Consider the following 11,432-nt stretch of genomic DNA (forward strand, 5'->3'; position numbering starts at 1 on the left):
CTGTTGTCAGCACCACACTGTATGTTGCTGACACTGTTGTCAGCACCACACTGTATGTTGCACCACACTCTATGTTGCCGACACTGTTGTCAGCACCACACTGTATGTTGCTGACACTGTTGTCAGCACCACACTGTATGTTGCTGACACTGTTGTCAGCACCACACTCTATGTTGCTGACACTGTTGTCAGCACCTCACTGTATGTTGCTAACACTGTTGTCAGCACCACACTGTATATTGCTGACACTGTTGTCAGCACCCCACTGTATGTTGCTGACACTGTTGTCAGACCACACTGTATGTTGCTTACACTGTTGTCAGCACCACACTGTATGTTGCTAACACTGTTGTCAGCACCACACTGTATATTGCTGACACTGTTGTCAGCACCCCACTGTATGTTGCTGACGATGTTGTCAGACCACACTGTATGTTGCTGACACTGTTGTCAGCACCACACTCTATGTTACTGACACTGTTGTCAGCACCACACTGTATGTTGCTGACACTGTTGTCAGACCACACTGTATGTGGCTGACACTGTTGTCAGACCACATTGCATATGGCTGACACTGTTGTTAGACTACGCTGTTGTCAGCACCACACTGTATGTGGCTGACACTGTTGTCAGACCACATTGTATATGGCTGGCACTGTTGTCAGACTACGCTGTTGTCATCACCACACTGTATGTGGCTGACACTATTGTCAGCACCACACTGTATGTGGCTGGCACTGTTGTCAGCACCACGCTGTATGTGACTGACACTGTTGTCAGACCACATTGTTGTCAGCACCACACTGTATGTGGCTGACACTGTTGTCAGCACCACAGTGCATATTGCTGATACTGTTGTCAGCACCATATTGTATGTAGCTGACACTTTTGTCAGCACCACATTGTATGTGGCTGACATTGTTGTCAGCACCACACTCAATGTTGCTGACACTGTTGTCAGCACCACACTCTATGTTGCTGACACTGTTGTCAGCACCACACTCACTGTGATGTTGTGGCACTTATTGCCCTGTTTCTCTCAGAAGAGGTGGGCGTAGCCTGATGCTCGTGACGTCACTAGTGTTTTGATCTGTGCGCCACGCCCCCTTTACTCTCTCTCTCTCTCTCTCTCTCTCTCTCTCTCTCTCTCTCTCTCTCTCTCTCTCTCTCTCTCTCTCTCTCTCTCTCTCTCTCTCTCCTACCTTAACAGTATTCTCAGTATTCTTAAATCATCAGAATATTCACAGTATTTTCTGAATTATTTCGGCTTTTTTTGGCGAGTCAGGAGCTGACCTTCAGACGGCGTCAGCTGGATGACTGACGCTTACTGAAGAGGATTACTCTTACCTTGCTAAAGTTTGTGGCTATTGTGAGGACGGAATACCAGAGAGTATTATACAGTTCTCTCTCTCTCTCTCTCTCTCTCTCTCTCTCTCTCTCTCTCTCTCTCTCTCTCTCTCTCTCTCTCTCTCTCTCTCTCTCTCTCTCTCTCTCTCTCTCTCTCTCTCTCTCTCTCACCAATTGTGTCGCCTGAGGCACAGTGATTACAGCTGGTCTTGATTTCTACCTCAAGGTCTGTCAGTTGTTACAGCTGGTCTTGATTTCTACCTCAAGGTCTGTCAGTTGTTACAGCTGGTCTTGATTATTACCTCAAGGTCTGTCAGTTGTTACAGCTGGTCTTGATTATTACCTCAAGGTCTGTCAGTTGTTACAGCTGGTCTTGATTATTACATCAAGGTCTGTCAGTTGTACCTTGCTAACAAGTGTTGAGTTAGTGTGTGAGTGTATTCTTGAGATCTGATAGTGAAGCATACCAGGCTGTCAGCGCAGACCTGGAGTGGCCAGGTCAGTGACCCTGCTAGACCACGGTCTGGACCAGACAACAAAGTTCTTCCTCTGTCTATTCATTCAGAGATGACGCAGCTTTGGAACAGATTCCCTCACCAACAACCTTCTCTCTACTGTTGTTCTCTGTTGTAAACAGATCATTACAAACTAGATTATTAACACTAGCAGTGTGGTTTAGCAACACTAGCAGTGTGGTTTAGTAACACTAGCAGTGTGGTTTAGTAACACTAGCAGTGTGGTTTAGTAACACTAGCAGTGTGGTTTAGTAACACTAGCAGTGTGGTTAAGTAACACTAGCAGTGTGGTTTAGTAACACTACCAGTGTGGTTAAGTAACACTAGCAGAGTGGTTAAGTAACACTAGCAGTGTGGTTTAGTAACACTAGCAGTGTGGTTTAGTAACACTAGCAGTGTGGTTTAGTAACACTAGCAGTGTGGTTTAGTAACACTAGCAGTGTGGTTAAGTAACACTAGCAGTGTGGTTTAGTAACACTAGCAGTGTGGTTTAGTAACACTAGCAGTGTGGTTTAGTAACACTAGCAGTGTGGTTAAGTAACACTAGCTACCAGTGTGGTTTAGTAACACTAGCAGTGTGGTTTAGTAACACTAGCAGTGTGGTTAAGTAACACTAGCAGTGTGGTTAAGTAACACTAGCAGTGTGGTTAAGTAACACTAGCAGTGTGGTTTAGTAACACTAGCAGTGTGGTTAAGTAACACTAGCAGTGTGGTTTAGTAACACTAGCAGTGTGGTTAAGTAACACTAGCAGTGTGGTTAAGTAACACTAGCAGTGTGGTTAAGTAACACTAGCAGTGTGGTTTAGTAACACTAGCAGTGTGGTTTAGTAACACTAGCAGTGTGGTTAAGTAACACTAGCAGTGTGGTTAAGTAACACTAGCAGTGTGGTTAAGTAACACTAGCAGTGTGGTTTAGTAACACTAGCAGTGTGGTTAAGTAACACTACCAGTGTGGTTAAGTAACACTAGCAGTGTGGTTAAGTAACACTAGCAGTGTGGTTAAGTAACACTAGCAGTGTGGTTCAGTAACACTAGCAGTGTGGTTAAGTAACACTAGCAGTGTGGTTAAGTAACACTAGCAGTGTGGTTAAGTAACACTAGCAGTGTGGTTAAGTAACACTAGCAGTGTGGTTTAGTAACACTAGCAGTGTGGTTAAGTAACACTAGCAGTGTGGTTAAGTAACACTAGCAGTGTGGTTTAGTAACACTAGCAGTGTGGTTTAGTAACACTAGCAGTGTGGTTAAGTAACACTAGCAGTGTAGTTAAGTAACACTAGCAGTGTGTTTAGTAACACTAGCAAGTAACACTAGCAGTTAGCAGTGTGGTTAAGTAACACTGGTGGTTAGCAGTGTGGTTTAGTAACACTAGCAGTGTGGTTAAGTAACACTAGCAGTGTGGTTAAGTAACACTAGCAGTGTGGTTTAGTAACACTAGCAGAGTGGTTTAGTAACACTAGGAGAGTGGTTAAGTAACACTACCAGTGTGGTTTAGTAACACTTGCAGTGTGGTTAAGTAACACTAGCAGTGTGGTTAAGTAACACTACCAGTGTGGTTTAGTAACACTAGCAGTGTGGTTAAGTAACACTAGCAGAGTGGTTTAGTAACACTACCAGTGTGGTTTAGTAACACTAGCAGTTTGGTTAAGTAACACTACCAGTGTGGTTTAGTAACACTAGCAGTGTGGTCAAGTAACACTACCAGTGTGGTTTAGTAACGCTAGCAGTGTGGTTTAGTAACACTACCAGTGTGGTTAAGTAACACTACCAGTTGGTTTAGTAACACTACCAGTGTGGTTTAGCAACACTAGCAGTGTGGTGAAGTAACACTAGCAGTTTGGTTAAGTAACACTAGCAGTGTGGTTTAGTAACACTAGCAGTGTGGTTTAGTAACACTAGCAGTGTGGTTAAGTAACACTAGCAGTGTGGTTAAGTAACACTAGCAGTGTGGTTAAGTGACACTTCCAGTGTTGTTTAGTAACACTAGCAGAGTGGTTAAGTAACACTAGCAGTGTGGTTTAGCAACACTAGCAGTGTGGTTAAGTAACACTAGCAGTGTGGTTTAGTAACACTAGCAGTGTGGTTTAGCAACACTAGCAGTGTGGTTTAGTAACACTAGCAGTGTGGTTTAGTAACACTAGCAGTGTGGTTTAGTAACACTAGCAGTGTGGTTTAGTAACACTAGCAGTGTGGTTAAGTAACACTAGCAGTGTGGTTAAGTAACACTAGCAGTGTGGTTTAGTAACACTAGCAGTGTGGTTTAGTAACACTAGCAGTGTGGTTAAGTAACACTTCCAGTGTGGTTTAGTAACACTAGCAGTGTGGTTTAGCAACACTAGCAGTGTGGTTAAGTAACACTACCAGTGTGGTTTAGCAACACTAGCAGTGTGGTCAAGTAACACTACCAGTGTGGTTTAGTAACACTAGCAGTGTGGTTTAGTAACACTACCAGTGTGGTTAAGTAACACTACCAGTGTGGTTTAGTAACACTACCAGTGTGGTTTAGCAACACTAGCAGTGTGGTTAAGTAACACTAGCAGTGTGGTTAAGTAACACTAGCAGTGTGGTTTAGTAACACTAGCAGTGTGGTTTAGTAACACTAGCAGTGTGGTAACACTAGCAAGTAACACTACCAGTGTGGTTTAGTAACACTAGCAGTGTGGTTAAGTAACACTACCAGTGTGGTTAAGTAACACTACCAGTGTGGTTTAGTAACACTAGCAGTGTGGTTTAGCAACACTAGAAGTGTGGTTAAGTAACACTAGCAGTGTGGTTAAGTAACACTAGCAGTGTGGTTTAGTAACACTAGCAGTGTGGTTTAGTAACACTAGCAGTGTGGTTAAGTAACACTAGCAGTGTGGTTTAGTAACACTAGCAGTGTGGTTAAGTAACACTAGCAGTGTGGTTTAGTAACACTAGCAGTGTGGTTAAGTAACACTAGCAGTGTGGTTAAGTAACACTAGCAGTGTGGTTAAGTAACACTAGCAGTGTGGTTTAGTAACACTAGCAGTGTGGTTAAGTAACACTACCAGTGTGGTTAAGTAACACTACCAGTGTGGTTTAGTAACACTAGCAGTGTGGTTAAGTAACACTAGCAGTGTGGTTTAGCAACACTAGCAGTGTGGTTAAGTAACACTAGCAGTGTGGTTAAGTAACACTAGCAGTGTGGTTTAGTAACACTAGCAGTGTGGTTTAGTAACACTAGCAGTGTGGTTAAGTAACACTAGCAGTGTGGTTAAGTAACACTACCAGTGTGGTTAAGTAACACTACCAGTGTGGTTTAGTAACACTAGCAGTGTGGTTTAGCAACACTAGCAGTGTGGTTAAGTAACACTAGCAGTGTGGTTAAGTAACACTAGCAGTGTGGTTTAGTAACACTAGCAGTGTGGTTAAGTAACACTAGCAGTGTGGTTTAGTAACACTAGCAGTGTGGTTTAGTAACACTAGCAGTGTGGTTAAGTAACACTAGCAGTGTGGTTTAGTAACACTAGCAGTGTGGTTAAGTAACACTACCAGTGTGGTTAAGTAACAATAGGAGTGTGGTTTAGTAACACTAGCAGTGTGTTTAAGTAACACTAGCAGTGTGGTTTAGTAACACTTGCAGTGTGGTTAAGTAACACTACCAGTGTGGTTAAGTAACACTACCAGTGTGGTTAAGTAACACTACCAGTGTGGTTAAGTAACACTACCAGTGTGGTTAAGTAACACTACCAGTGTGGTTAAGTAACACTACCAGTGTGGTTAAGTAACACTACCAGTGTGGTTTAGTAACACTAGCAGTGTGGTTTAGCAACACTAGCAGTGTGGTTAAGTAACACTAGCAGTGTGGTTAAGTAACACTAGCAGTGTGGTTTAGTAACACTAGCAGTGTGGTTAAGTAACACTAGCAGTGTGGTTAAGTAACACTACCAGTGTGGTTAAGTAACACTACCAGTGTGGTTAAGTAACACTACCAGTGTGGTTAAGTAACACTACCAGTGTGGTTAAGTAACACTACCAGTGTGGTTAAGTAACACTACCAGTGTGGTTTAGTAACACTAGCAGTGTGGTTTAGCAACACTAGCAGTGTGGTTAAGTAACACTAGCAGTGTGGTTAAGTAACACTAGCAGTGTGGTTTAGTAACACTAGCAGTGTGGTTAAGTAACACTAGCAGTGTGGTTTAGTAACACTAGCAGTGTGGTTAAGTAACACTACCAGTGTGGTTAAGTAACACTACCAGTGTGGTTAAGTAACACTACCAGTGTGGTTAAGTAACACTAGCAGTGTGGTTAAGTAACACTACCAGTGTGGTTAAGTAACACTACCAGTGTGGTTAAGTAACACTAGCAGTGTGGTTAGGTTAGTCCGTGGATCTACAGCCGTCATGTGCAACACTGTACCTAAGCTTTAATCAAGACTTTAAACTCAGGTGACAGAAAGTTGTGTTCCACACTGTCAGTGAATGACTGTGTTCCACACTGTCAGTGAGTGACTGTGTTCCACACTGTCAGTGAGTGACTGTGTTCCACACTGTCAATGAGTGACTGTGTTCCACACTGTCAGTGAATGACTGTGTTCCACACTGTCAGTGAATGACTGTGTTCCACACTGTCAGTGAGTGACTGTGTTCCACACTGTCAGTCAGTGACTGTGTTCCACACTGTCAGTGAGTGACTGTGTTCCACACTGTCAGTGAGTGACTGTGTTCCACACTGTCAGTGAGTGACTGTGTTCCACACTGTCAGTGAGTGACTGTGTTCCACACTGTCAGTGAGTGACTGTGTTCCACACTGTCAGTCAGTGACTGTGTTCCACACTGTCAGTCAGTGACTGTGTTCCACACTGTCAATGAGTGACTGTGTTCCACACTGTCAGTGAATGACTGTGTTCCACACTGTCAGTGAGTGACTGTGTTCCACACTGTCAGTGAGTGACTGTGTTCCACACTGTCAGTCAGTGACTGTGTTCCACACTGTCAGTTAGTGACTGTGTGCCACACTGTAAGTCAGTGACTGTGTGCCACACTGTCAGTCAGTGACTGTGTGCCACACTGTCAGTCAGTGACTGTGTGCCACACTGTCAGTCAGTGACTGTGTGCCACACTGTCAGTGAGTGAAAGTTCTTCTTCCATACAGTCTCATCGTTTCAGGTCTGGTCAAAGACAGATCCGCGGGGGCGTTGACCCCAGAAAGTCTCTCCAGGTCACCTGTATTTTAACATAACTCTGAAGGGGGATTTTTTTTCCATAGTCTGAGTATAGCAAACAAATCAAGGTGTGTATATTGTGTATATTGTAGGTAGACCAAGGTGGGCAGATTGTGTATGTGACAGGTAGACCATGGTGTGTAGAGACACTAACGCAGGTCTGGTGACGATGATTGCAGATGGCTGTGGAGAGGTGAGACCTCGGGCGGAAGTGGTCTGCTACTATGGCAGCAGCGGTGGCGAAGACGGTGCAGGAGTGTCGTCGATAGGAAGCCTCGACCCCTGCAAATGTACCATCCTGGTGGTGACTGGCACTGCCCTCGACCATCACCTGGCACTCACCTCCAGTACAGGTGAGTCTACCTACCGCCTCCTCCTCCTCCTTCAGTATCTCCTCAAATTAAACACTGGGTCTCAAGTCAGGCCTTTAACGTAAAATGACACACGTTCTATAAAGTAGGCACTCTTATATAACCTCAGGCTCTCTCTGTGAGTAAAAACTGTGAGGTCCTACAAGAACCGCTAGTTCCCTAAGTGCAGCTTTCACTCTCTTTCAGACCTGAAGGTTGTGACGTCTCTGAAGGAGAAGAACCCAGACCTGAGGGTGGTGGCGTCCGTGGGAGGCAGTAAGGTCAAACCTGAGACCTTCTCGCTCATCACGGCGTCCGTGGACGGCATCGCCAACTTCACGGACAGCGTCGCCGAATTTCTCAGCAGGAACAACCTTGACGGAGTTGAGGTGGACTGGCGCTGGCCGGGTCTTGCCGGAGGCAACAAGGACAAGAATGATCTCACCACACTCATCAAGGTACCTAATGTCCTCAGCTTCCTATACTAGTGTCCTCAGCTTCATGCACTCGTGTCCTCAGCTTCATGTACTAGCGGTAAATAATGTATTTGCACCCGTGACAGGGTAACTAAAGTATTTGCGCCTGTCATGAGGGATGACTAATGTGTTTGCACTTGTCGTGAATACAAATGATACCTTTGTTTTGAAAGAAACTCTATACTGCTAGTTAATCATTAGTGTCGTCTTGCATGCATGGATACCCTCGTGTTAATCCTGTTCTCAATGAGTGCTCTATAATACTTATATTTCCGTGTGTTGTGTCATGAAGATACAACACGGGAGATTGTAGATGTGTCAGGGATCTGACCTGTGGTCTGCAGGAAGGTAGAAGCGTGTAGACGGTGTGCATGTTGAAAGTACCGCCCTCCACAGGTTCTGAGACTTGTGTTGGATCAACAAGTTCACAGTGTGAGTCGCAGGGAAGCCCTGGAGGACGACGCCACCGACGCCTTACTAGAGACGCAGACGGAGGCGGTGACGGAGGCGGAGGAAGATGCAACCGACGTGACCACCTTATTGCCAAACTTGCAGCTCGACAGGCAAGTCTGACGTCGTGTCTCACATTAAAAATGTTTCTAACATGGACATATATATACTTCATAGTCTGTGATGCTCCGTTTCTAATAAACAGTCTTATTGTAAACACTTTCCTAAACTAGCATAGCAACTGTTGCTTCTTCCCTCCCTGATACTTCTAACAGTGTCACTCCCCTCATACCAGTGCTCTCTATCTTCCATTAACTTCAAGTCTTACACAGCTCAGCAACAACTCCCTCGACAATCACTCCTTCCTCAGAAGGATGCACTCCATCCCTTGCTCACACGTTTATTGTAGAAATAATCCCAGTTAGTGGATAGAGCTATAGGTTCTCTCTAGTACTTTTCTTGCTAGCAGTTTACACAAACTTCCCTAGACATCCATTCACTGCCCACTCTTCTTCTAGGCAAAATGCTGCATATAATGAAGACCCTTCCCTTTGAGGTAATTCACTAGCTAACCTGTACTTGACAAGCAAGTCTTCTCTCCCGCATTTCTCAACATAATTTACTCCGACACTGAGGCAGATAATAGGTTTCTTCCCATTACCTAACATGATGTTTTCTAACCTTCTAGCTTAGCTATATCCTCCACACCAGCGCCAGGGAAACATTCTCTCTCCTGTCTCCCTGTCCCTATTACAGAACGACCTTTCCGTGTATATATTTCTAATTTGCTAGTTTCCGCTGATGAAATCAGTCCATCAACCTTGCCAAAGTTGACGGACTGAAAAGCTTCAAGTGAAGGTTAGAACCTTCACTTGAAGAGATGTTCATTGTTCCTAAGGGACTGACACAAAGCTGTTACCCAGACCTGTGTCAGAAAGACGGGAAGTTTAGTGCCCACACTGCACGATGGATGGAGATGCTGCTGTTCTCTCTTTTAGTTTAATTGTGGTAACAGAGTGATGGTTGCTGTGTTTCTTTCTTTGGGATTAAAAAAAAACATCAGTAGTATAATTACTGAAGGTGTGGATCAGCTTACTTAATGTATATTTGTTTGTCTAAATATTTTATTATTTCAGCTTGGGGTCCGACTACCTGGAGTTGGAGAGTGGCTCTCAGCACCAGGTCACTCTCAGGCCAGTCCACACTGAGGTAAGCTTGAAGGTGCCAGGCCAAACACACAAGGTGCCAGGCCAAATACACAAGGTGCCACGCCAAACACACAAGGTACGTGGCCGAACACACCACAAGGTGCCAGGCCACACACACGAGGACAAGACTGAAGACAGAAAAGCGACCACAGAATCACCAATAAGACCGTACAGAGGGCGGGTTAAGTTCAGAGTGAGTTACAAAGTGTGAGTGAGGAATGCAGTCTTCAACTGGCTGGCTACCCTTGCCTTCCACACATTTCTGGATATCACTCTCGTAGACTCTCTTGTTTTTATTTATGTGTCTGTGTAGTTGCCAGACTGCTTCACCAGGCGAGTGGTCACCTTCTCTTCGTCACCCCCACCCACTCCACTCTCACCCACCATTCACTCACCCACCATCCACTCACCCACCACCCACTACCACGCTTCCACCCACTTCTATAGTTTAGTCCCTCCAATACTGTAGAATGTGAGACCGTCTCGTCTGGTATAGAGATATGTTCCAAAACTCACCTTGTTTCTCTCTTGTAGTATACCTAGTAGACTTGTGCTAGACTGGTAGGGGGACATTGGTGCCCTTGTCACTGACCTCACGTTTCCTCAGTGCCCTCTCAGCTGGACACAGAGCTCACACTACCTCCTGTGTACGCCTCACTAACATGTAGAAGTTCACTTCTACAACACTGCCAGTGCTCTTAGTTACCATCTACACATGAGAATAATATCATTATACAAGATACACACACACTTCGTCAAGAACTGAGACCATCTTGTATTTCGATCTAAGGATTACTTCAACGTTGAGGACCATCCATCCCTGACTACTGCTTCACCGGTGACCAACACCACCCGCTGGCAGCTGGCCAAGGCTCCCAAAAGAGGAAGAGGAGCGTTGGTGAGACGTTTCGGCAGGAAGAGAAGACCAGAAGGTGGCAGACGTCCTGACGCTGTCATCATGATGACCCTGGCCACCCTCCCTCAGTACATCGTTAAGGGCTACGATCTCAAGGAGCTGGCCAAGTAAGTGTGGGTCTTCCAAGCAAGTGTGGGTCTTCCAAGCAAGTGTGGGTCTTCCAAGCAAGTGTGGGTCTTCCAAGTAAGTGCGGGTCTTGTCGTGTGTCTCCTAAACCCGTAAAGGGCCAGATAGTGCTCAGGGAATGGGAGGTAATCAGACCTGATCCTAGGAGAAGGAGGATAATGCAATTCCAACATCAAAGTACCACCCTCCATCTTGTACACTGTGAGACACACCTCACAGTGTTGTGTATGTACACTGACAGACACACCTCACAGTGCATATACACTGTGAGACACACCTCACAGTGTATATACACTGTGAGACACACCTCACAGTGTATATACACTGACAGACACACCTCACAGTGTATATACACTGTGAGACACACCTCACAGTGTATATACACTGTGAGACACACCTCACAGTGTATATACACTGACAGACACACCTCACAGTGTATATACACTGACAGACACACCTCACAGTGTATATACACTGTGAGACACGCCTCACAGTGTATATATACTGAGACACATCTCTCAATGTATATACACTGACAGACACGCCTTACAGTGTATATACACTGATAGACACACCTCACAGTGTATATACACTGAGACACATCTCTCAGCGTATATACACTGACAGATACGCCTCACAGTGTATATACACTGACAGACACACCTCACAGTGTATATACACTGACACACACCTCACAGTGTATATACACTGACAGACACACCTCACAGTGTATATACACTGTGAGACACGCCTCACAGTGTAAATACACTGACAGACACACCTCACAGTGTATATACACTGAGACACATCTCTCAGTGCATATACACTGACAGACACGCCTCACAGCGTATATACACTGACA

At 45.0% G+C, this 11,432-nt stretch overlaps 1 protein-coding gene across 2 annotated transcripts in view; it reads left to right on the forward strand.

Annotated features, from left to right (window-relative positions):
- The window catches only part of LOC138852851 (chitinase-like protein 3), a 71,197-nt gene extending 60,490 nt beyond the window's left edge, over window positions 1–10,707 (forward strand). The window contains exons 4-8 of one of the 2 annotated variants that reach the window (XM_070086098.1): window positions 7,224–7,397; window positions 7,602–7,852; window positions 8,267–8,433; window positions 9,457–9,721; window positions 10,319–10,707. In XM_070086098.1, coding sequence (XP_069942199.1) covers window positions 7,224–7,397; window positions 7,602–7,852; window positions 8,267–8,433; window positions 9,457–9,721; window positions 10,319–10,555 — 1,094 coding nt within the window. In that variant the 3' untranslated portion in view covers window positions 10,556–10,707. The remainder of the gene's footprint in view (window positions 1–7,223; window positions 7,398–7,601; window positions 7,853–8,266; window positions 8,434–9,456; window positions 9,722–10,318) is intronic. The other variant, XM_070086107.1, reaches the window with a different exon arrangement.
- Window positions 10,708–11,432: the final 725 nt, after the last annotated feature.

The sequence above is a fragment of the Cherax quadricarinatus genome, chromosome 1 (assembly GCF_038502225.1).
Source record: "Cherax quadricarinatus isolate ZL_2023a chromosome 1, ASM3850222v1, whole genome shotgun sequence".
NCBI classification, from domain to species: Eukaryota; Metazoa; Arthropoda; class Malacostraca; order Decapoda; family Parastacidae; genus Cherax; species Cherax quadricarinatus.